The sequence below is a fragment of the Armigeres subalbatus genome, chromosome 2 (genome assembly GCF_024139115.2).
Source record: "Armigeres subalbatus isolate Guangzhou_Male chromosome 2, GZ_Asu_2, whole genome shotgun sequence".
Taxonomy (NCBI): Eukaryota; Metazoa; Arthropoda; class Insecta; order Diptera; family Culicidae; genus Armigeres; species Armigeres subalbatus.
In genome coordinates, this window is record NC_085140.1 from 426185673 (window position 1) to 426210312 (window position 24640).

Sequence of the window (24640 nt, forward strand, 5' to 3'; positions counted from 1 at the left end):
CTAATTGCGTTTAAAATCAAAATTCAAAGTAACAGTTATTCCACATGAAGCACTGATTCACCCAGCGATTTTTTTCAACTATTAGAGGCGCGAGATTTGGTTTTACTTAAGTTTGAAGTTAACTCACTACCGCGATATGGTTCGTGTTAGTTTCTGTTAGTCGGTAGTTAAGATATTAATCCATTCATCAATGCTTTCAATATTTGGTTCTAAAATAAATCTAAAAATCTAAAATCTAAAAATAAATTAGCCTTTTTATGAAAGAGTAACATGAGTATTGCCAATAATCGTATGCTCACATAAATTACTAACACGAGATTAGCCAAAATTAACTCATCTCCATTACTGTGCTAGTAAAAAAAACCCTAAAGAATTGGCCTTGAATAATTGAACTGTTTATTATAATTTATTGGATAATATATTGTTTATTATAATATATTGGATTTTATGGAAAACTCACTTTTCTGGAAACAAAATTCTCTCAATTCTTTTCACACGTGTATTGTAACAACACCTGGTAGTACCAGGCTGGTACATACCGGTTAACGTTCATGCAAGTCCATAGAGTTCATACGTTCATTTTAAAATTTGGTTAGGATAAAATCGGCACCAACATTTCATAAGGGCGTAGCTGCTTTTTATGGCAATAGCTTCTCACATCGCTGGTGGGCTAATTTGTGTCCAACCACCCCATCCAACACCACTGATGGCAGCGAAGCCTCATCTTTCGTTAAATGGCGCTGGGTCGCGTGGGTGAACACACATTAGCCCACCAGCAACGTGAGAAGCTACTGCCATAGAAATAAGTTACGCCTTTTTGAAACGTTGGTGCCGAAATGACCAATAGTGAACCCCCTAGTAGCAGAAATTAGCAAATTCAAATTCAAAAGCAAGAAGCGGCGATTCGCAATCGTCATTGGATCGCAGTACCGTTTTAATTCATTTCTTTATTTGGGTAAATGATACCTAACAGTGGAAGAACTAAGCATTTTCCAACATTGTTTGATCTTCTCAAACTTGTACATGTTTTGTTCCGCTCACCTTGTGGGTGTATCCGGAATGAATAGCTTCATTCTCATTTTTAATGTAACAGGAACATCATCGTAAAAGTAGCGACAGGGTTGTTAGGGAGATTCTGGACCTCAATAGTGTTAAATAGTATCAAACGGATAGCAAATCAGCGTATCTAAATAACCGGACCATTTGACCTCAACTCACGAACAATTTGGAGAACTTAGAATGTCGACTCTGTACTTATTTAAATATCGGCACATTGGCAAGAACTCTATGGATTTACATGGGCATGTTGGGTTGCTTTCGGATAGGTACCAGGCTTAGTTGACCTGGTAGATCAAATGACCTCAACTCCATAGCGATTTGGAAAACTAAAAACACAGAATCAAACGTCTCACTTAGAACAAAATGCAAGCAGAATCATCGTCACGGAAACGATCTGATATTTTGTCAAAATGTACTAATGGCGGCGAATGAGAGCATGGTGAATATATGTTTTCATTGTTGAAACGCGAATAAAAAAAGTCCAAAATAATACTCGTAATTCTACTTCCTATGCAACTGCATTTAATTGAAGAGTTTACAATGATAAATATTATCGACAGAAGAGCTATTGCGTATAACCAGGGAGCTTTAACAAAACTGTTTCGATGGGACATGAATGTATATATTGTTAAGCTATGATAGTGTACTTACTTTTATATATTTATGGCGTTTCAGAGAATTTTACAGCCACTTCTACTATAGAAAGAAGATCAGCGATCCTAAACGTATGTGACATGTGGAATATCTCATAATTCAAGGAAGGTAAATCGGTATCTCGGCATTGATTACAACTTTGGCCTGCAGAAGAGATCGTCATGTTCGTCTGGTAACAAGACGGCACTATGCTATACTTATTGAAAACATCACAACTCGGCGGCTTTGGCGTCGGTCCTCAACATATTCAATGAATATATACAATATACTCTACTTGACTATAATGGCACCACGTCAATGTTAACGAACGGATTACCCGCGGTAATGTACATTTGGATAATGGAAATAGTTTCACCGATGCACCTCAATCTCATTTTTTTTAACCGATACGAGAAATATAAACCAGAAACCATTCTTGGAAAACACTTACACTTTACTCTTAGCTCTTGATTTTATCTTTACGTAGCAGTCAGGCTACCAAAAATAGAGCAACATCATGATGAATGAGGAATCGAGCAGTAGAAAAGAAGTGTCACAGTTCTTCAAACTTGTTTTACGGTTATACCAGCTGCATTTGAACTAATGAACACCGCACGCCAAGCTCCGATAACCGTGCGGATCCTTTTTCCTCTTATTATGTGTCCTCACTACACAGGGCTGGTGAACTACATTGTAACTATAACGGTGTGGAGAAGAAATGAGCATGTATGACCATGTTGCAGGTATGATCATAGAACCGGATCAACGAGTACCAAGCATCATCGATAATCCACAGGATGCGATCGATGACTATTTCTACGAGACACCAGTTATCAAAGACAATCGTGCGTGCATGTTTTGTAAAAAAAATGGTGAAAAACTTCCCTTGCACGAATCTCGTCTCTTGTACAATTAGATGGAAATCGTCAATTTTGTGGCATTTGTGGTGAAAGTTTATTATTATTGTATGATAGAAGCACTTGTTAAATGCGACCGCTTCATCGCGACGCATTGAAATCAACGAGTAGACATGTCATCAACGAATGCTCTTTCTTCCACACTAATTTCAATTAACAGGGCCATCGCAATTCCTGAGGTAGATGCATTCTTTCGTTAATCTATTAGAATCACGCCTGTTTTTCATTACATCAGTAATCATTAAGGTGTAATTCTTCTTCTTCTTCTTATTGGAATTACATTCCCCACTGGGACATTGCCTGGGACGTACCAAGTTTTCGTAGTGCTGATACCACTTTTAAGAGCTGCCATCCCTGCAGAAACGATGTCATCGAGAGCGCTCCCCATCACGTCCAGCTGCTGACAACTTCTTGTGGGAACGAAGGAAATGTTCACAGATTTCCACTGTTTTTTTTTTGTATTTGACCGTTTCAACCTGAATATCTTTGGCTTGCCGGCGACTGAACGCCAGTACTTCCTGTAGACCTGGATAGCTGGTTCGTTGATCTTGCTACCGTTTAGACTTGCATTCATGGCGGCATCTCCGATCAGAGGTAATACATTTATGATAATCCCTAGAGGATGGAGATGATTATAGTCATATTCACTCTACGGAAAATTGATTTAGTGAAACTTACATTGGAAAGAAAAGGGCCTGTATAGTGATTCCTGCAGGTCCGGATGGTGGTCCACAATTTCCGACGAAAACAGTGCGATGGGTACGATATTGTCGAAGATGATAATAAACCGTCGTGAATGTTTTGCATAAAGACAAACAAATAAACCGTGTTGCCATTTATTTATTATATGTTATTTATTAAATCCAGTGCAGCCAAAAACAACATTATTTTAATTTCGGAACATTTCGGCACATTTAAAGGCACTTTTGAAAGTATGCCGAGTGGCTAGTAATTTTTAATGTTGAAATAATTACTTATCTATGCTAAATTGCCAAAATTGACATGCTCAACTATCCTTCAATTCAGTTTTCCGAGCATTCCAAAACCTCGTTAGCTTGCTTAATCATGTCGATACAAAATTGCATTCCTTGCAAAAATGGCATTTTACGCAATGTTTTGTCCAATTCCACGTGGAACTCTTTGAACTTAAGTTCAATAGGATCTTCATTTGTTCGAGCATTCACCAAATTAGACAAAGATGTAGCCACAGAAGACAACGTTTCGTCTAAAAGCTCATTAGAACGGATACGTTTTCGAGAGGTTGATGGTGTCGCCGGAACTATGAAGCTCTGGAATGTGATTTTAATTATAAAATGAGAAAAAATGCCAAACTTTTAGGCAGTTACCTCTTCCAAGCACTCTTCCTCATCTCCGTGTCTTTTAAGTGCAGTCGCTGCCGAACGATTTCCAATTGACACTGTGTACGCGGTCCGTGCACAAGAGGGTAAAAAGAAGCTCATTGCATCTGACAAAGGCCACCGCTCTTGGTAAATGTCAAAACGCTGCGATCCGTCTTCCGTATACATGTCTAGCATGTCGGCCGGCGCACCGGATTTTTCGGATATTTTTCGTACTTTTTCCTTATCCAAATAAATTCTATATATACGAATAAAACTTACTGAATTTTGTTAAATAGAGCTAATTTTATTTATATATTTACCTGGTCGATTCTTTCAATGCGTCCCAGTACTTCCGGCACTCGTGCACCTTGACAGATCTGCCCATACGGGCTGACACATTCGAGCTTATTTGATGCCAAGCGGCATCCTTGGCGTTTTTATTCGAATAATCTTTGTTGGTTATCTGGTATACGCAAGCATATTTTTTTATTTCCTCGCAAATAGACAGTTTAATGTCAATTTCTTGGTCACGTTTTGATTTTTTTTTGGCTGCGCGTTTTCTCTTCTTGCCCTGGGGTTCTTCGCTGGGTTCTTCCAACTCTTGCGAATATTCTTCGTCTATTTCTGAGTATAGCTCAAAATTTTGCACATCATCATCACCGAAGTCTTCTAAATAGTCCACATCCAGAAAAACCTGATTATATTTATTTTCGGAAGACATTTTTTAAATTTTCTTTCATGCCAACTTAGCGAACCACGATTCAAACTTGAAAACCCGTACGGAAACAATTCCAGATGAATTGTTCCCGCAGGAAAAAATGTGTGTAGAGTTTTTTTTTGTTTTCCAGATAAAATCCCGCGGTTGGGTTTACACCTCGGGAAAAAAGTTATTTTCTTGCGAACTCGTTTTCCGCCTCGGGATTTCAAATCCCGAGCTCCATTGAAAATACATGGGGGACCAAATCCCGGGATACGTTTTCCGAACTGTAAACCAGCCTTATCTAGTCTAGCTTTCAATTTGGAAACCATTTCAGTGTAGTCAATTTGTGCTAAATCCGTGTTAGGATACAACAGCTTGAGTTCTCGGAAGATCACCGGACCACTTAAAGTAATGAAATGATCCCTTTTGGCGTCATCGGGAACCTTATTCATGTTAAAAAAAATCTGAGTCTGTCCACCCAATCACTGAATGAACAACCCTTCCGAAAAGGTTCCAGTGTGGTTGTAATATTGCACTGAGCCATTGGTATTATAAATAAGTCAATATGCAACAGCAGGAATTAGCTAATAGGCAATACAAGCAGATACAGCTTCCCAAAAGTTAAAAAAGATCAAACTCACCGGAACTCGTCGTCAGCATTTACCGACCCAGGGATTAGAGGGATTTCCTACTCGCGGCAATGCCAGTCAGCAACCTCGCGAGCCGTCAATTGACGAAATAAATGGCCAGGCTGGATGTGGAATTACCGGCAATGTCTCACTTTCTTGCTGTTTTATCTACACAAAATAGAAGAAAAATGAATTAGTAAAAAGGCCTACTTATTGTCCTTTTGCTATTCAGTTTCTTTTCTTTGTTCCAGTCTATTCATAATAAAACTGATAATAGATAAAGAAATCACTCGGCGTCCAAAATGGCCTCCCTAATGTGAAAAATATCACTTTAGAATTTCAAACTGTGTAATGGCTAAATGAACAGCAGATGTTGAACTGATACGTACACTTCACCGGTTGTTAGAAGCTAAGGTTCTAAAGATTCTCTCACTGATAGATCACTCGTTAGATAATTTGTCCAGAATAGGGAAATCTTCCAGAATTAGTAACGTGTCCAGCTATGTCCCTAGCATAAGTGTTCCAGATTCTTCCTTCAGCAAGATTCTTCCTCTGCATCAGCCAAACGCAAAGTCCGCCGAAATATGTCTATGGTAGCACAGTAACTTGACCTTGACACTTTTTATCACTCGTCGCCACTATTATAATTTAAAGAACTGTTCGGTAGGAGGAAATAAAATAAACTACTGATTGCTTTGACGTCTCCAAATGAACTCACTCATCTCATTTTTTTTCTCGTCGTTCTAGCTTCTACACACTTAGAATATTTTACAGTGTACGGTAATTTTTTACCGAACTTTCAACAGCTGAACGTTCGGTAATCAGTTCGGTAAATGAAAAGATTACTGATCGTTCGGTAGTTTTAGTTTTTGATGATCTGTCAAAAAAGTACCGTACAGTTCGGTAATTCGAAAAACAAAATTACCGTACGTTTCGGTTGTTTTTTCGCTTTGAATGGGAAAAATGAAACTGATGCTTTTAGTTGTTATCAAATAAAATACGCAGTTTAAACGCATGACTTCTTTATTTAATTGTCTTTTTTCAGTAATATTGGATTTAGAGAAAATCAGGTTTAGCTTTTGTATTCGGAGCATCTGGTGTACAAGCATTACTTAGCTACCAACGATGAACGTAAATCAAATTCAAATGAATATTCCGCTTTACTTTGGAGAAATCTAGAAGAAGCCTCAATTTCCCAGTAAATTGTTTCCAATGGAAGAAGCTGAAACAAAATTATTGCGGTGAAATACAAATTACTTAATTATGAACGTAACATACCTGTTATCATTTTTCTTTTCAACATTTTAGTTTTTCCATGATGAATCCAGAATCTAATAAAAATTATTATTACAACTCTGAAACAGCCGCTAGCTTCATACAAAATTGATTAAACAATAATGAATATGACAGATTGACAGCTCAACGATTTATCGGAGTACTGTAAAACAGAATTTATTTTGCAGTTTGTTCGGTATTTATTTTACAATGTACGGCGATTATTCGATTTTACAGAACGAATTGTAAATTTAACTGCCGAAGTCTGTCAAATCATTTAGGAAATACAGTTTGTTCGGTAAAATTTTACCGAAATCCGGTAAATTTAATCTTGTTTACCGAACGTACTGTAATTTTTTATGTTTACCGAAGTTTTTCGTCGAAAAAATTACCGAACAGTGAAATCTATTTTAAGTGTGTATATCTTGCGTGGCAAGTACAATGGGTACACTTTGCCCACACACTTAAAATATTTTACAGTGTACGGTAATTTTTTACCGAACTTTCAACAGCTGAACGTTCGGTAATCAGTTCGGTAAATGAAAAGATTACCGATCGTTCGGTAGTTTTAGTTTTTGATGATCTATCAAAAAAGTACCGTACTGTTCGGTAATTCGAAAAACAAAACTAGTACCGTACGTTTCGGTTGTTTTTTCGCTTTGAATGGGGATAATAAAACTGATGCTTTTAGTCGTTATCAAATAAAATACGCAGTTTAAACGTATGACTTCTTTATTTAATTGACTTTTTCAGTAATATTGGATTTAGAGAAAATCAGATTTAGCTTTTTGTATTCGGAGCTTCTGGTGTACAAGCACTACTTCGCTACCAACGATGAACGTAAATCAAATTCAAATGAATATTCCGCTTTACTTTGGAGAAATCTAGAAGAAGCCTCAATTTCCCAGTAAATTGTTTCCAATGGAAGAAGCTGAAACAAAATTATTGCGGTGAAATACAAATTACTTAATTATGAACGTAACATACCTGTTATCATTTTCTCTTTTCAACATTTTAGTTTTTCCATGATGAATCCAGAATCTAATAAAATTATTATTACAACTCTGAAACAGCCGCTAGCTTCATACAAAATTGATTAAACAATAATGAATATGACAGATTGACAGCTCAACGATTTATCGGAGTACTGTAAAACAGAATTTATTTTGCAGTTTGTTCGGTATTTATTTTACAATGTACGGCGATTATTCGATTTTACAGAACGAATTGTAAATTTAACTGCCGAAGTCTGTCAAATCATTTAGGAAATACAGTTTGTTCGGTAAAATTTTACCGAAATCCGGTAAATTTAATCTTGTTTACCGAACGTACTGTAATTTTTCATGTTTACCGAAGTTTTTCGTCAAAAAAATTACCGAACAGTGAAATCTATTTTAAGTGTGCAGGGTATCGACTATCGAGAATGTTTCCCACCCGAAAACATCCTGGATTGGATCGAGAATCGAACTGCCCATCTCCGGATTGGTAATCCTACGCCTTTGCTCATAAGGTTAACTGGTGACCCAATCAATGCAATCAATATTAATTCTATCCTTTGTCCTGCTAGTCTTTCTGTAATAATAAGGCATACATATATAAAAATGAATTTTGTCTGTCTGACCCTTATAGACTCGGAAAGTACTGAACCGATCGGCGTGACATTTTATATACAGGGTTTTTTTTGGGCCGGGGAAGGTTATTAAGGTGGTTCAAGACCTCTCTTTTTTATAAAAGGGGGGCTACTATACAAACGTAATTGATGTACTTTAAATACGACTTTATTCAAGGATGGTTGGGTACAAAATCATAAATTATGTGGTTGGACCTGTGGCTAGACCTGGGATCGGACGTTGGAGGTTGATGGAACAGGAAGTGGTTCCTGCTAAGCTTGACCTTGTTGAGCGGGCTGTACTGCTGGTCCAGGAGATTGAACTCCAAACATGTCCACCAGGATACCCAATGGCGCCGGTTGTTGCTTCACTAGAACGATGCTTGAGCTGGTTGGAGTGCGATCTGATGAGCTTCTTCCGTCCGTGCCAATCGTCCAGTAGCACGTTGTGCTTGACCCGTCCGATGACCTCGATGATTACGCCGGATGCCCACCGCCACTTGGTGTTGCTGCGGTAGACCTTGGCGTAGACCATGTCGCCTTTTCGGAAGCCACGAGGAGTTGCGCCATGTTTCCGGTTGAATTGTTCGTCTTGGCGTTGATTGAGAACCATTGGCTTCGGTTGTTGGTGATGCAGGAGATCGAGAACCGTCTTGATGTTTCGACCAAGCATCAGCTGCGAAGGAGTTCTGCCATTCAGAACACGACTGGAAGTGGTTCGGTAGACCTGGAGGAACGTCTGGAGCAATTCCGAGATACTTTCCCCCTCGTTGATTTTGCGCAACGACCTCTTGAAGGTGTCCACAAATCTCCGCCTGGCCCATGGACTGTGGGTGATATCGCGATGTCCGGAAATGTTAAATGCCTTTCTTCCTGCACAAAACCGCGAACTGTTCTGACGTGAACTGCGTTCCATTGTCGGAGACTATGACGTTGGGAACGCCAAAACGGGCAAACAGCTCGTCGAGGAACTCGGTCACTGTTGATGTTGTCGGGGATCGAACGATGCGAATTTCCGGCCACTTGGTGAAGGCGTCCACCACTATGAGGAAGTGCAGACCGTTGATTGGGCCGGCGAAGTCGATGTGGATACGCTCCCAGGGAGATTGAGCGAGTGGCCACGATTATAGCGGAACCTTAGACGGTGTCTTCGAATGTGTGACACAGCTTTCACATCTCTTCACAAAACCAGCAATGTGGTCATCGATCCTCGGCCATTCCCGGATGTCCTCGGTGGAGTTGCTTGAGAATCCGCTGCCGAAAACTGTCCGGAATCACCAAACGGTTGGACATCATGACGCACCCCTTCACTACCGGTAGAGCGTCTCGATGAGCGAAAAAAGGACGAACTTCAGGGTTTGCGATGTCATCGATTTTGGAGGGCCATCCACGCTGGTTGTACTGGATCACTTGTTGGAGAACCGGGCACTGGAGAGTAGCGCCCGATTTGAACGTAACTGGCAGCGGACTGATGGCTTCCTGGAGTGGAATCTCGATGTCGTCTTCCAGTTGAATCGATGCGATGATGAAGTCCTCCTCTGGTTTGACGTAACCGTTGATGAGGCGGGACAGTACGTCGGCATTTCCAAACTGCGCGGTGGACACGTACTCGATGTCGAAGTTGTAGCACAGAAGCGTCAGGGCCCAACGTTGAAGGCGGTTGGCCGTGTGAACCGGAATACCCTTCTTCTGTTCGAATATCCGCAGAAGTGGCTGATGATCCGTCTGGAGGGTGAACTTGCGTCCGAGCAGCATCCGATGGAATTTCGTTACGGCAAACACCAGTGCAAGACCTTCCTTCTCGATCTGTCCGTAATTTGCCTCCGCGGGGGTGAGTGAGCGGGAAGCGTGTGCAACAGCTTTGAGTGAGCCATCGGGGAAGCTGTGTAGAAGGCAGGCACCGATTCCGGACTGCGAGGCGTCGGCAGCAACTATGATGTCTAGTGATGGATCGTAGTGTGTCAGAAGCAAATCCGACTGGAGTACTTCCTTGAAGCGCCTGAACGATTTCTGGCACTCGCTGTTCCAAACGAATTTGGCATCCTTCTTCAGCAGCGCGTCGAGTGGCCGCCGCAGTTGGTGCATCTCCGGGACATACTTCGCGTAGAAATTCACCGCACCAAGGAACGAGCGTAGAGTTGTGACATCTTTGGGCGGTGGCATCTTGACAATGGCTTCCACGTTGGACGGGTCTGGACGGAGACCGTTCTCGTCTACGATGTGCGCCAAATACTTTACCTCCGGCTGCAGAATGTTGCACTTTTCTTCCCTCAGAACGAAACCGTAGGCTTGAAGGCGTTGAAACAGTGCGTTGAGCATCTTGTGGTGCTCCTCTTCGGTTTTGCTGGCCACGAAGATGTCGTCCAGAAACGTGTCCACTCCTTCGAGATCGGCAACCATGCTGTTCATCAACTGCAGGAAGGCCCCGGGAGCGGATTTTACTCCTGGTGCGAGCCGGTTGAAGCGGAAGAGACCTCGATGCGTGTTGATTGTGAGCAGATGCTTCGAGTCGTCGTCAACTTCCACTTGAAGATAGGCGTCACTCAGGTCGATGACGCTGAAATACCGGCACCCATTGAGCTTGGTAAAGGTGTCATCAGGGACCGGTAGCGGGCAATGGTTGGGCTCCAGGGCAGCCTTCAGTCCAGTTGAGTAATCGGCACAGATTCGTACTTTTCCTCCGGGCTTCTTCACTACTACGATCGGAGCCGCCCACTGCGAGAAATCGACAGTCGTGATGATGCCCAGCGATTGAAGTCGGTCCAGCTCCGCATCGATCTTCTCCATGGACGTGAAAGGAACTGGGCGCTTCGGCTTGAAAACGGGTTTGGCATCGGGCTTGAGATAAAGTCGAACCTTCATCTTCTTGCAGTGTCCGAGGCCGTTCTTGAACACTTCGGGATACGCAGCTTTGTACACTTGGATTTGATTGACTTGACCATCGGCAACGTGGACCTGGTTGCAGATTGCAGATAGCGGGGTGTCCCACAGCTTGAACAGCTCGATCCAGTCCAGACCGATCAGGTTGATGCTGTTGTTGGTCACGTAGAAAGTTGCGGTGTTGGTGACACGTCTGAGTTTGATTGGGTATCGGAGTTCACCAAGTAGATGAAAAGCGTCATCCGACACAGTCCGGGCAGTCCGTGTTGTGGGAGTCAGCGTTGGCGAGCCCAGGTTCTTCTTCCACTGCTTCTTCGAAACGATGGTGATGTCGGACGCGGTGTCCAACTGCAGAGTGACTTGAGACCCACCGTTAGGAACTTCCGTCTAGAAGTGCAGCTGACCTGGTTGATGGAGAAAATGCCGTTCACGTTCTTTTTTTTCTTGATTGTTGCCTTCGATGTATAGCATCCACAATGCCCCTCTTTGTGGCCGGTTTGCTTGCAGTCTCGACAAACATGTTTCGTATAGGTGCAATCGCGAACGTACTGCATTGCACCACACTGCCAGCAGGGTGTTTTTTGACCTTCGGACTTCGTCTTATTCTTCTATTTGGAACTCGGTGTCATCGGTGGAGGCTTGTTCTGCTTGACTGCGCAGATTGTACTCACCGATTTCTTGTGTTCCAGCATGGCCGTGTCGTTCTTGCGGTTTTGTAGACGTTGGCACTCCGTGATGAGTGATTCCAGAGTGCATTCATCCGCCGCGTTAGTCTCAAGCTTGGATGGGAGTCTCGTTCGGATGTCTGCGTGCTTCGACGATTGGAGCCCACAGGTGAAAATCAGGTTGGTCCGCCGTGATCTTGCTGAGCTCGAAGTCTTCACAGCATCGGTTGACCGTCCCAGCGTATGTTAGAAAGTCGTCCGCGTCGTGCTTCGTTAGCTGGAAGCACTGGTACCGCTTGCTGAACAGGGAGATTCGGACGCTGAACAGCTCTGTCAGCTTCTTCACCGTCTCATCGAACGAGTACTCACGGGGGTGCTTTGGGAGCACGAAGTTGACGTACTTGTCGTGCACCGTCACGCTGAGGCTTCTCAACAGCAACCGCACTTTCGTCGCATCGTCCAACTTCGCTCCGTCCTTGTCCTTGAGGAAAAGGTCTTCGTACTTCCGGTACCACCGGTCGAAAACGAGCCCGTTGTCTGGATCGTAGACGAACTCCCGGATGTTGGAGGCCAGAGATTCGATGATGAACTCCGGGCTGCCCGCCGACCGATTGGAAACGTTTTCTTGATTGCCGAAACGTTCCATCATCTCCATCAGCCGGGTGTTTTGCTCCGCCATCGCTTGATTCTGCCGCAGGATTTGCTGGTAGATTACTTGAAAGTCGCCGGATCCAGGCATCTTGAGAACTGCAGCTCTTCCTCCAAAGCGTTGAATTCTTGAAAAAAATTCCTCGTCGCCAAAATGTTGTACAAATTGTGAAAAAAGAGAAGTTTGCCCTGTGATTACATTTCGCCCCTTCTGAATACGTTTTCGACTCAATTAATTTTCGGCGAGACTAAGTAAAACTCATTACTTTCTGTAGAGAATACGGTGATGTATAATCTAAAAATAGATGTATAATGATCAAACACGTGTCTCTTTCTCTTATTTAATGTGTGCTTTGTTCTGAAACATGGCCAATAAAACGGCCAACTTATTGCATCTATGATAATGATTATGGTTTTTTGATTTAAGAAAAAATCGCGGTAAGCTATGATTAGCTGACAGAACTTGAATTCAGTTTTGTGAACATTTTTCTGGCTGATGGACGCAAAAATGATTTGGTCTTCAAACTTAAATTTTCAAGAACAGAAAATCTTGCAGCTGCTTCGGTATTGGTTACCACATGGCGCAGTACAAGCTCTCAGAACAATAAGTGTGTAAGTTCTTCTAACGGCATTTGGGCTATTTCATGTGTAAAAAAATGAATCCGAGTAGAAGATCTACTTCGTATATTTTACTAAGTTAACAAAAATTGGAAATTGTATCCAAGGCATATCCAGAGCGAAAGGACTCTGTGGAATATAAAATTACTGGAGCAAGAGGTCTCTGACAGAAAACTAAACCAGAGCGAGAGGTCTCTGTGGAGTGAAATTTGGAGCGAGAGGTCTCCAAAACCGATAAGTGACTAAATGAAGTTTGTAGCTTTTAAGCTGTTTCGAAAACAGAAATCGTTTGGGATCCGGAGCGAGCAAGGGAGCGAATGGTGTTGAAACGAAAATGGCTTGAGAAGTGTAGAAATGCCGATCAAACTGTAAAATTTTTGAAAGTACAATCTAAATTTGATATGGATTTCATTTATGATATTTAATGATTCGCTTATGCAACAGATGCTAAATAAAAATATCATAATTGAATTTTCAGTATTAATAATTGAAAAAGTATAGATTTAAAATATAACAAACGATTGGCACCTTAAATTTGTAAGCATAAGATAAGCTTTGGGCATAAAATGAATTGTATACGGCTTCGGAATTTGCTATAATTGAAATTCAAAAAAGACCTGATTAGCTTTTGATTTGATTTATATATTTTGTTTCAAATAACAGATGCTTGACACATCTAATTTGAAAGAAAAGTATCTTCTAATTTGGATTTTGATTGGATTGGCGATATCACTAGTTTAGTTTTGTACGGAATCAGTAGATAATCTTTGAAAAGAAAGCTTGTTCTTTAGCATTTATTTTGATTGCTGGTGGCGGTGCATCCTTGAACGCATGTTTGAAAGTTGAGGGAAAGCAGAATATGTGAGTCGTTCCCCCAGAGAATCTACTAGTGGTGACGTTTGAATGTTCGTTGAAACAGGTACCTATACGGAATAAATGGCCAAAGATCGTGCAATATAACGATACAGTAGTTGAACGCGCAATTGGGCATGTGGTGCATCTTATCTGAACGCGAAACTAACCTGACCTACCACAGTGAGCGGTATCAAAGACTGAGAAGGAACTGAACGAGATCTAGCTATTTGCATTTCGAAGTAAAAATCCCAAAATAAATGTACAACGAGATAAATTTCACGAGAGTGAATTTGATATGAGTTAAAGAGAAAAACTTAACCGTTGTATAAAGCAATATTTGAAAAGATTTTTGAATGAATCCGTATTTTTATTTATGTTCCCTTTTTTACAAAAATGGAATCGGATTGGAATTTGAATGACCAGAATCTGAATTTTAAATGAATTAATTTTCTTCAAATTAGGTATTGTTAAGTATAATGAATTTCAATGGATAATGAGCAAGATTTAGTTGGGATTTAGGTTGAACTTGAATTGAACTTCGGTTTCTTTTGGATCAGACGCAAATTAAACTTTGATTAGATTGAGAAAGGATTTAAATTTAATTTCAATAAGATATGTATTTAATCGTTTTTATGTATAGGAATTGAATTAATTATTTTGGTTTAGACGGATTTTTTAATAAATATTTTGTATAAGAATATCGTCTGTGCAGATGCTGTGTTGAACTTAATGTAAAACTTAAAAAAAAAAACAATAAAGATACCAAAAAAGTCTGAGCAGGTTGTTGACTGTGTTTGTTATTAGTTTTGGAAAAACTCATATTATAATTAACCTAATATGTATTGCTTTGAAGAAAATTTTGAATAAAAATTTATTTAATTCTTATTTTTTGTACAAATTAACAGAGTACAGAAGGGAAAAGATGTAGAGAATACGGTGATGTATAATCTAAAAATAGATGTATAATGATCAAACACGTGTCTCTTTCTCTTATTTAATGTGTGCTTTGTTCTGAAACATGGCCAATAAAACGGCCAACTTATTGCATCTATGATAATGATTATGGTTTTTTGATTTAAGAAAAATCGCGGTAAGCTATGATTAGCTGACAGAACTTGAATTCAGTTTTGTGAACATTTTTCTGGCTGATGGACGCAAAAATGATTTGGTCTTCAAACTTAAATTTTCAAGAACAGAAAATCTTGCAGCTGCTTCGGTATTGGTTACCACACTTTCCTTATCTTTTCTTTTCCAAATAATATTTCAAAATTTCCTCTCAAATAATTTAATTTAATCTCAGAATCTTTAGAGGTGATGGTAGTAAAAGTAAAATTCTCTATTTCGCAGTGTGACGTATGTTTTAAAATGTACCCAACTGACAAGGTGCTCCATCGGCATAAAAAAATTGTACATGGACCGAAGAATCATAAGTGCCTCATATGTAATAAGGCATACACATTAAGGTTTGTGGCGACCAAATGCTGTCTTTGTCCTTAAACGTTTTAATTAGTATATTTCTATCTCAGATCCGTCCTCACCATACACGAATATTCGATTGCACATTTGACGAAATTGAAAGAAAGGCTCAAACATCAACGTAACCTTCCTGTCACTACAAATCAGATCCCTAAAAGCAAAAAAGCCAAGTTACGTCTTCAAGCGCAAAAACTCAAGGAAAGTGAGGCTAATGGTGTGCAGTCAATTATTTCTACAAAAGGAGATGGAGATGGAAATGGGTATGCGTGTACTAAATGCAGTCGCATATTTAAGCGCCAATGTCAATTGGATAATCATATGAAAACTCACGAAAAAAGAGAAGAAGAACAAACTATTGGCATAGAGGATGAGGATTACATCGTGGATGGAACAAAAGCCATACCACCCGACGTTGACTTGAAACTGCCTTGCGATGTTTGCCATAAGGTATTCGCAGATAAATATAAGCTGTACGGCCACAAAAAAATCCATGGGAAGAAAAGATTCCATTGTCCTATTTGCGAAAGGCCTTTCATAAATGGGTAAGTCGGAACAGTTTTTAGTTTCGAAGCAGAAATTACCATTCAAATTTTTTTGCAGGTTTTTGATGAAAAAGCATGTAGAAACGCACAAACCTCTTGCCGAAAGACAGAAATTAATGCCGCCAGTGAAAGAACAAAATGAAATACTTGAGACATTCTCTTGCGATTTGTGCCCAAAGACGTACAACCGGAAGCGAGCACTAATGACTCACAAAAAAAGTAAACACGAGCCTAAAACTCACGAGTGTGAGATCTGCGGTTATAAATTTCCATTTCGGTGAATTAATAAATTTATTACTAGTGATTTATTTTTTACCTCGCACTTTAATTTTTAGTGACAATCTAACAAAGCATATGAGAACCCACGTTTTGCGCCGACAAACTAGAGAAGATTTTGAACCGATAAGAATGATGCAACAAAAAACAACCAATGCTGCTCCCGATGTTGAGAAGGAAGCTGCACAGGCAGATAGCGAATCGAATGATGATTCTGACAACTCTTCATCACAACCGGCAACAACACCTAAAAGAACTGGACTTATATCGGCTCTTTTAATGAAAAAGTCGGATGAACAATCATTTCAATGCAATGTATGTCAGAAAAGTTTCGAGGACTACGCACGTCTGAGGTCTCACAAGAGAATAGTTCATAAGGCGAGAAAGCATAAGTGTCCTCAATGTGAAAGGACCTATCCTTACAGGTAAAACATTAAAAAAATACTGTAATCAAATGATTTTTAAGCAATTAAGTGTTTGTTGTTGGATTGAACAATTGTTAAATAAGATCATGATTATGGTTCATTTGACAACCGTGTCTTTCATTACAGAAAAGCAATGTTAATCCATATGGAGAGTCACAAATCAAAAGACGGGCCCGCCGAAGAATTCGAATGCGGAGAGTGTCACAAGATATATTCGACGTTTAAAGCTTTGCACTGCCACGTGGCAAACAAACATATCAAAAAGAAAGCATACGAAAATCCCAATCTGTCGTTCGATTGTTCAAAGTGTGATAGATCGTTCCCAACGATAACGCAGATGAAATCTCATGATAGGATGGTCCATCCAACAAAGGAATATCGATGCCACATTTGCAATCAAAACTTTAGGATATAGTAGGAAGCGTATTATGTTTTACTGAAGCAAGTATTTAATCGTGAACATTATTCATTTTCAGTGTGCAACTTTGGCAACACATGAAGCATTCTCATGGAACGATATTGAAGGAGTTTGGAGCGGGAGATAACTGCACACCTGAAGATACTGATCGAACTGCTAAAGGGTCGAAGGATTCCGATGGAGATGATAATTCAGAGCGAAGTTTTGAATCATCCTACAGTAGCAAAGATAAACAAGCCGAAAAGTCCAAAAGTCAGTCGGCCACTAGAGCGCAGCCTCGTAGAAGTGTGAAATCGAGCACTGTTGATAATTTTGCGGAATACTTTGATTCTGCAGACAGTCTCTAATATCGGATTGAGTTACATGGTTGAATATGTAATACTTTTTAATAACAGATTTGCTTAATCGACATACGCAAAATAAGTTTCTCATTTTAAACATGATTAATGAATAAGAAGCGATTGTAGTCAGTAATAATTGCCCAGGTAAGATGTGACAAATTTTAAGTGGAAATGAAATCCGATGTTCTTTTACTCTATAGGATTAAAGTCAAATTTCACTAGTTGAGCTATCGTTGGTTCATCTACACTTTAATTGTGTGTTCGTTAGGTTGATTGCAGTCTCATTAAACTAAACAAAAACGTGAAATTATGATGACAGTCAAGAAACTGCCCTTCTCCACTGTTGACAGTTCTGAATTTTTACTGTTATCGCTGACTGACTACTCTCTGCCTGACATGGCCTTGGTCGCCATGCATATAAAAACGGCATTATGAACATCCGGGGCAATATGAGCCACCCTCAATTTGAACTTATTGACAAGTTTTATCGTTTTTGCCTTTCTCGTATTATACTAAGTATACGTAAAGGCTATAGTGCTGTCCAATGAGAGCTTGAAGTAGCTCGAAGTTTCTCCCTGTCCTGCTCATGCCCATTTGTTGACAAAAAAGAACAAGCAGGACGGGAACAACTTCGAGCTACTTCGAGCTGCTCATTGGACAGCACTTATATAATCGCTCCAAAAACAAACTTTTTTGGCCCTGAGACCCATAATAATGCTGTCCAATGAGCAGCTCGAAGTAGCTCGAAGTTGTTCCCGTCCTGCTCGTTCTTTTTTGTCAACAAACGGGCATGAGCGTGACAGGAACAACTTCGAGCTGCTTCGAGCTGCTCATTGGACAGCACTAATGTTATATACCGATCGACTCAGTTCGACGAATTGAGGTGATAGTGCTGTCCAATGAGCAGCTCGAAGTTGTTCCCGTCCTGCTCGTTCTTCTTTGTCAACAAATGGGCATGAGCAGGACAGGAAGAAACTTCGAGCTCTCATTGGACAGCACTGATGTCTGTAGTGCTGTCCAATGAGAGCTTGAAGTAGCTCGAAGTTTCTCCCTGTCCTGCTCATGCCCATTTGTTGACAAAAAAACGAGCAGGACGGGAACAACTTCGAGCTGCTCATTGGACAGCACTTGTGTGTATGTCTGTGCGCATCCACCCAAAAAAAAATGTGGCGAGAGTGTCACTTATTCTTCAGACACTTATTCTTTACCGATAACACGTTGCATTCGACGCAGAATCCTGTCCCATTGTTTCCTATTGAAAATTGGCCATATCGGACTATGGTCTCAGCATTTATGGCGAATATACAATTTTTATAACACATGAGAAAGGCTCAGTGGTGTAGCCAGAAAAAAAAATTCTTCTAAAAATTTCGTCTCTGGGGCCCACGGAAATTTCCGTAAATTTACGGAATTTAATGATTTCTACGGATCTACGGATCCGTATAGATAAAAACTACGGAAATTGGAAAATTTCTGCGGAAATCTATGGATTTTTGTAAAAGCGCACTTTTAATCTGCGTGAGTTAAATCACCAGTGATTTATATTTATTGTACGGGGACACTGTACCCAGTTTTCCGCGAGTGGTAATGGTGGTAATGGCCGCCGTCTTGCTTGTGGGTTAGTCTCTGATTTGACGTTTGTGGAGGTCAACTGCACCCATCGATCCGAGCATTTTGATCAATGTGTTAAATGCATTTCACTATCAGACCGTACTTGATTCATTTCTGTAACTGTTGAAATTCAAAAGTTGTTTGCCCGCTGTTTAACGATGTGAGATGATGCGGTGCGTTTTTTAGTTAGTTAACCAGATATTACGCATTGCAAGCAAAATTTGGATTACTGGAAAATCCAAACCTCTTTGAGCGGATATTTCCCTAGTAAATGATCAAAGTTACGATAGTTGAGCTATGCTCAACTATCGTAACATTGTTTACTTTCAGTGTGTCATTCAGTGAAATAACTACACGAAGTGGACCGAAAGCGAATAATTTAGAAAATGCTAAACATTTACTAAATCGCTTCTACTATCGAAAATAGTTCAAATCCTCCGTCCCCACTGGGACATTGCCGCCTTGCAGCTTAGTGTTCATTTAGCTCTTACACAGTTATTAACCGCGCGATTTTTAAGCCAAGTTACCATTTTTGCATTTGTATATAATGAGACTAACACGATGATATATTTACTCTATTCGGTGGGAATGTCATATCGCCCTAGGAATGAGAATACAAGCTATGTGGAACGACAATAGACGAATCCAAGTAAAAATAAGAAGAAGACACACGACGGTGTTAACTTTGACAGATCCTACAGGACAGCATAGGGAGATCATTTTAAAATGCTTATAATAAATTCTATAGACAAAATTTAATTAAAATCTGATTGATGTAGGGTATCTGTTCCTATATCAATAACAATAAGCCAATGCGCATATGAAATGCCCTTATTTCTCACCCAATAATCAAGAAACATAAGAATAATTATGCTCGGCTCACGTCATTTTTAATTGACAACAATTTGGTAACTTCAAAAATGAAATTGTTATCACATTATAGAAGTATTTAGCTAAAAAACATCATCACTGCCATGCACCTATTTCAATAACATTCAAAAAAAGTTAATCCTATGCCTGTACCTATATCAATAATACTGTTTCCAACATAAAATACGCACACTATTACTTGTGTGTATACGTAACGATATGATTGCAGTGATGCCGAATTCTTCAATGTTTTGTATTTGAGTTGAAATATAATTACAAAATTCCAGTTTTCGTTGTAGTTTTCCAACTTATCAGTTTAATTTTATGTTTGTCATAGCTTATCTCTTCGATATACCTTGTTTTACAAACATAAGAGTTGAATTTCACAATAAAAGTTTATTCAAGCATTTTTGAAATAAAAATCTAGGTCGGCAACCCTTGCCGATGCTGTCAGCCATGTAAATAGTTTGGAATACGGACAAGAATAATTTAGACGTTGTTCGAAATAAACCTATATCAAACTATAGGAAATCGCGTTAGTTTTTCAAATATGATTATATTTATAGTGAAATTGTGATGTGCTCTATGTGTTGTGAAGTGTATTTTGAAAGGATTCATTTGTTTTAGCTTTAAATTGAGTGGAAAACAACGGCGTGAAATTGAGATGAAACTGCTAGTAGCAATCGAGCAGTGCATCAAATCAACAGTTCAGAGGTAGGAAAATGAAAATAAATGTATTTTATAATTTTGTTTTTAATAATTTGAGTCTTGTGAACTAAAACATTACTCAAACGGAATTTTAAATAATATTCCAAACATTGGAGAAGATGGTCTATTCATTATTGTGTACATACGATGTGAGAAATTGTAATCAAATTGATTTTTTATTTGGTTTATTAACGGTTGAGATTAATATACGGGCTGTTATTAATATGGGAACAGATACCCTATGGTACGGAAAAAGTTCCGAACTGTATGATAGATACATTTTTGGAAAATATTTAAAAAATTGAGATAAGCTTCCAGATATGTAATTCAGAACTTTTTCCATACCGTACATCAATCAGATTTTAATTACATTTTGTCTAGAATTTATTATAAGCATTTTAAAATGATCTCCCTATGCTGTGCTGTAGGATCTGTCAAAGTTAACACCGTCGTGTGTCTTCTTCTTATTTTTACTTGGATTCGTCTATAGGGAAAGAAATATAATGAACTCTGTCTCTTCACTGTCTTTTTGGGGCTTTTTTGATTTTGAGAAGGTAGAGGGGTAAAGGAGGTTATTTGGTAGAATCAGTGGCGTAGCCAGAAAATTGGTCAGAGGGGGTTTTCTGAACATTTTTTTTTTTCGAAAAAAAAATTTCTTCTGGCAATTTTGTCTTTGGGGGGGGGGGGTTATCTCCAAAACCACCCCCTGGCTACGCCACTGGGTAGAATAATGCTGTTATGATATCTCAAGTTATGATTATTCTATGAGAAAATTTGTATACGGATTGGACAGCCAGTTCCGACCAATATCGTATTGGTTGATCGATTTGATATTTGCAATAAGGTACCCCGAGGCAAGTGGGACCTAAAAAAACGCTAGTTCAGCAAAATTGTTAACGCATACTTAGAAAACAGGGTATTTCAGGACATTAACCACGGATACATCATTATATGCTTCCGTTGTTGAAGTGTAGAAGTGTTGTAACCCATTTATTCAGTTACAAAAAATATTGGTAGTGACATAAATAAATTTACCTAAGGGACCCACTTACCCCTTCAGACGGGGCAAGTGGGACCTATTCTGCTTTATACTGTTGACCGAAACTAATTCGAAGAATGTAGATATAATGTTCATGTAATTTCTGAGTCGTAGTATTTCAGATGATAGATGGAGGTTTAGTGCTTGTCAGACTTTTGTTTTTCCAAAAAAGGGATTACAATGTTAGCAGATATAAAAACAAGCCAACAGCCGGTTTAATTGGCTGTTGCCTGGCTTTTCATTAGCTTACTTTCTTACCAAATGTGTTAGATGGAAAGATAAGCAAATCTTTGTTCACATTTCGAATTAATGTTTCTCTCACAAATTATTACATAAATTAGAACTTCAAAATGAACGTTTTTATTCAGGCAATGCTCAGTGTTGTAAATAGAACGAAATGGCCAATTTTTGTCTTAAGAACTTTATTCATCTGAATATCTGTTAATCTGATGCGAAGTTCAAAAATAACAAAACACAAGACAGACCCTGTTGATCTATTGTAGAATAAATAGATTGTTTGCACTGTAAATGGAAAATTTTGCATAGTTATAACCAGAGTCTATTATATATAGAGTTGCGCAAAGAGTGAAGCCAAATCTACCTATTGAACTGTCAAACCGTCTACCTATCGAGCAAAGTAAACAAATGCTTGTCGGTGAGGCGGAAGTATTGTTATCGCCTAATGATTATTATGGCGAATTAAAACGCATTAATTGAAATGTATTAGATTTGATCTAGAAACAGCTTCAAAATACATCAATTCATTCCCCAATAAAGTAGCAACAAGAAACTCACCTGTTTGCACTCTGTGGGTGACCCGGTTATCGAATTAAAAAGCTTTAGAAGTGAACGCTCCCGTGAAGTCACTTGATGGGTTGAACAAAAGTGCAAGTTGGCAACAGAATAAGAAGAGAATCATTCAGAATAAGTGTAAGAAGATCCTCTTTGCGTAAAGCTATCAGTACACTGTTTGCCATAATGACAAATATTTCAAGACAAAATTTTCAAAACGACTTATCTGCTTTTGTAAACAAAGATTCAAACGACGATTTGACGAATCTGATAGCTTCTGTATGTAAACCAACACCATCAACAGATAGCGGAAACCTTCACATACCTATTGATGGTGTTGGTTTGCGTGGGAGAGCTATCAGATTCGTCAAATCGTCGTTTGAATCTTTGTTTACAAAAGCAGATAAGACGTTTTGAAAATTTTGTCTTGATTTGTCAAGTCAGCCTGATATCCATGTCGATTTCTGGTCAGTCTTATAGATATCCGGATAAAGTTGACAAATATTTGTCATCATGACAAACAGTGTACTGAGGGCTTAACTCTATATAATAGACTCTGGTTATAACCATTGTTTTTTTTTCCATGAGGGAGATAATTTCCAGAGAGTAAAATACACATTTGGTAAATCAACTGTACACTAGTTCTTAACAACGAAACCAACGATATCAACTGCATTTGATTCGGTCCAAACGATATATGAGTGTCAAAGTTATTTTTAACTAGACAACAATCTAAAAACAGGTAAAATGGCTCTATAGAAAATGTTGTTCAAATATGTCCCACTTGCCCCGTGTATGTTAAAACTCAAGGGCAAGTGAAAATTGCAGATTTTGACTTTAATGAAAACATTTAAATCGTTTTCGATGTCACACAAATATTTATTTGCTCAAAATATTCACTTTCCATATCAATGCTGAATTTAGAAACGACTATTTTGATGGAAATCCATTGAATTAAAATAAAAGTAAAAGCTTTTACCGGTAGTTTAAAGTCATGATTAAACAATACCATTATTATGGTGCCGCAAATGGTTTTGATTCCAAATATTTTTGTGTCAGCCGAATTCGTTGATAGTTCTGCTTCATCTTTCTAGAACATTGTTACCATTAAAAACGTTCACCGATTAATCAGTAGCCATAGTACCCACTTACCCCGTATTTTCACTTGCCCCGGGGTACCTTACATCGGTAACCTATATGTTGAATTACAAGCTCCATTTTTTCCATTGTTCGCTTAGTCAGATTGGGTAAACGCAAAGCTTTCCGAATTTCACGCCAAACATCCTAGGAACAACAATCTGTTAAACTGCAGAATAATCAACTTGTCAAACACGTATTTTCAAAACAAGAATTGAAATCAACGCATTCTTTGTTACACTTCTTCATTGCGGGGATTGCTCATTGCGCGTTATTTCCGCGGAGCCATCCAATTTTTTCTTTTTCTCCGTAAAAATTTAGAATTGATTTAAAATTTAGTTCGAGTTGAGTAAACAATTCGTTCCTGGTTTCTTTTGGTAGGAAAAAAATTCCTGGTTTCTTTTGGGAGGGAAAAGGCCGTTACAAATAGGGTAGAGAACCATTTGGGCAGTACCCCCTATTCCCGTCAGAAACGGTCATTACTCGAGCGCATTATAACCGAATTACTTGTTTTTTAGTACATGGTTAGTTTCTGTCGATATCTAGTGATGTACAAAAAATCAAGCCATTTGAATGGAACGCGGTCAAGTTATTAACGTTGCGGACGGGAATAGGGGGTGCTGCCCAAATGGTTCTGCTCCCTAGTTATTAAAAGTTATGTAAAAATAATCAATTTTTAAATGGGAAAAATCTTAAAACTCCTTGGATTTGTAAGAGAAAGTTTTGAAAACCATTTAAAAACTTTGGAAATTTTATCGTTGCCTCCTCAATTTATTATTTTCCGGTAAGAACACGCAGAAAAATATAGCTTCATTGAAACTAAAATTACAATGAGTAGAATCAACAAACTGTTAATGCATAAAACTAATAAAAATATTTCTTTACATTTATTCACCAAACTTGTTGAATCAACAAAATTTGAAATCGAAAACAAAATTTGCTATCCGTCGCTATTCCTATTTTCGACTAAGGTTGATTCAAATAATCAATTTTGTAGAAACAATAATCTGCCTGTTTGAACAAAAGAAGGCCTCCGCCATGTTTGACCAAAAGAATCATATATTAATATGAGACGTTAGGAAAAAATCTGTTTTATTATTATTTAAAATAAATATTGACAAATAGAAATAATGATGAAACATAAGTGTGTAAGTTTTCAAGGTGAGTTAATAAAATT

At 38.9% G+C, this 24640-nt stretch overlaps 2 protein-coding genes across 2 annotated transcripts in view; one reads left to right on the forward strand and one right to left on the reverse strand.

Moving 5' to 3' along the window:
* The window catches only part of LOC134210337 (uncharacterized), a 28497-nt gene extending 10938 nt beyond the window's left edge, over nucleotides 1–17559 (forward strand). Inside the window, exons 10-18 of the mRNA XM_062686387.1 lie at nucleotides 9483–9993; nucleotides 10450–10768; nucleotides 12829–12967; nucleotides 15176–15291; nucleotides 15355–15846; nucleotides 15905–16123; nucleotides 16182–16547; nucleotides 16674–16961; nucleotides 17024–17559. Of these exons, the coding sequence (XP_062542371.1) occupies nucleotides 9483–9993; nucleotides 10450–10768; nucleotides 12829–12967; nucleotides 15176–15291; nucleotides 15355–15846; nucleotides 15905–16123; nucleotides 16182–16547; nucleotides 16674–16961; nucleotides 17024–17312 (2739 nt within the window). The 3' untranslated portion in view covers nucleotides 17313–17559. The remainder of the gene's footprint in view (nucleotides 1–9482; nucleotides 9994–10449; nucleotides 10769–12828; nucleotides 12968–15175; nucleotides 15292–15354; nucleotides 15847–15904; nucleotides 16124–16181; nucleotides 16548–16673; nucleotides 16962–17023) is intronic.
* LOC134213536 (uncharacterized) lies at nucleotides 3472–4895 on the reverse strand. The gene is made up of 3 exons (XM_062692674.1): nucleotides 4270–4895; nucleotides 3956–4205; nucleotides 3472–3898 (listed from the first exon to the last, which is right to left on the reverse strand). Exons 1-3 carry the CDS (start codon nucleotides 4668–4670, stop codon nucleotides 3632–3634), a joined length of 918 nt encoding a protein of 305 aa, XP_062548658.1. The 5' UTR covers nucleotides 4671–4895; the 3' UTR covers nucleotides 3472–3631.
* Nucleotides 17560–24640: the final 7081 nt, after the last annotated feature.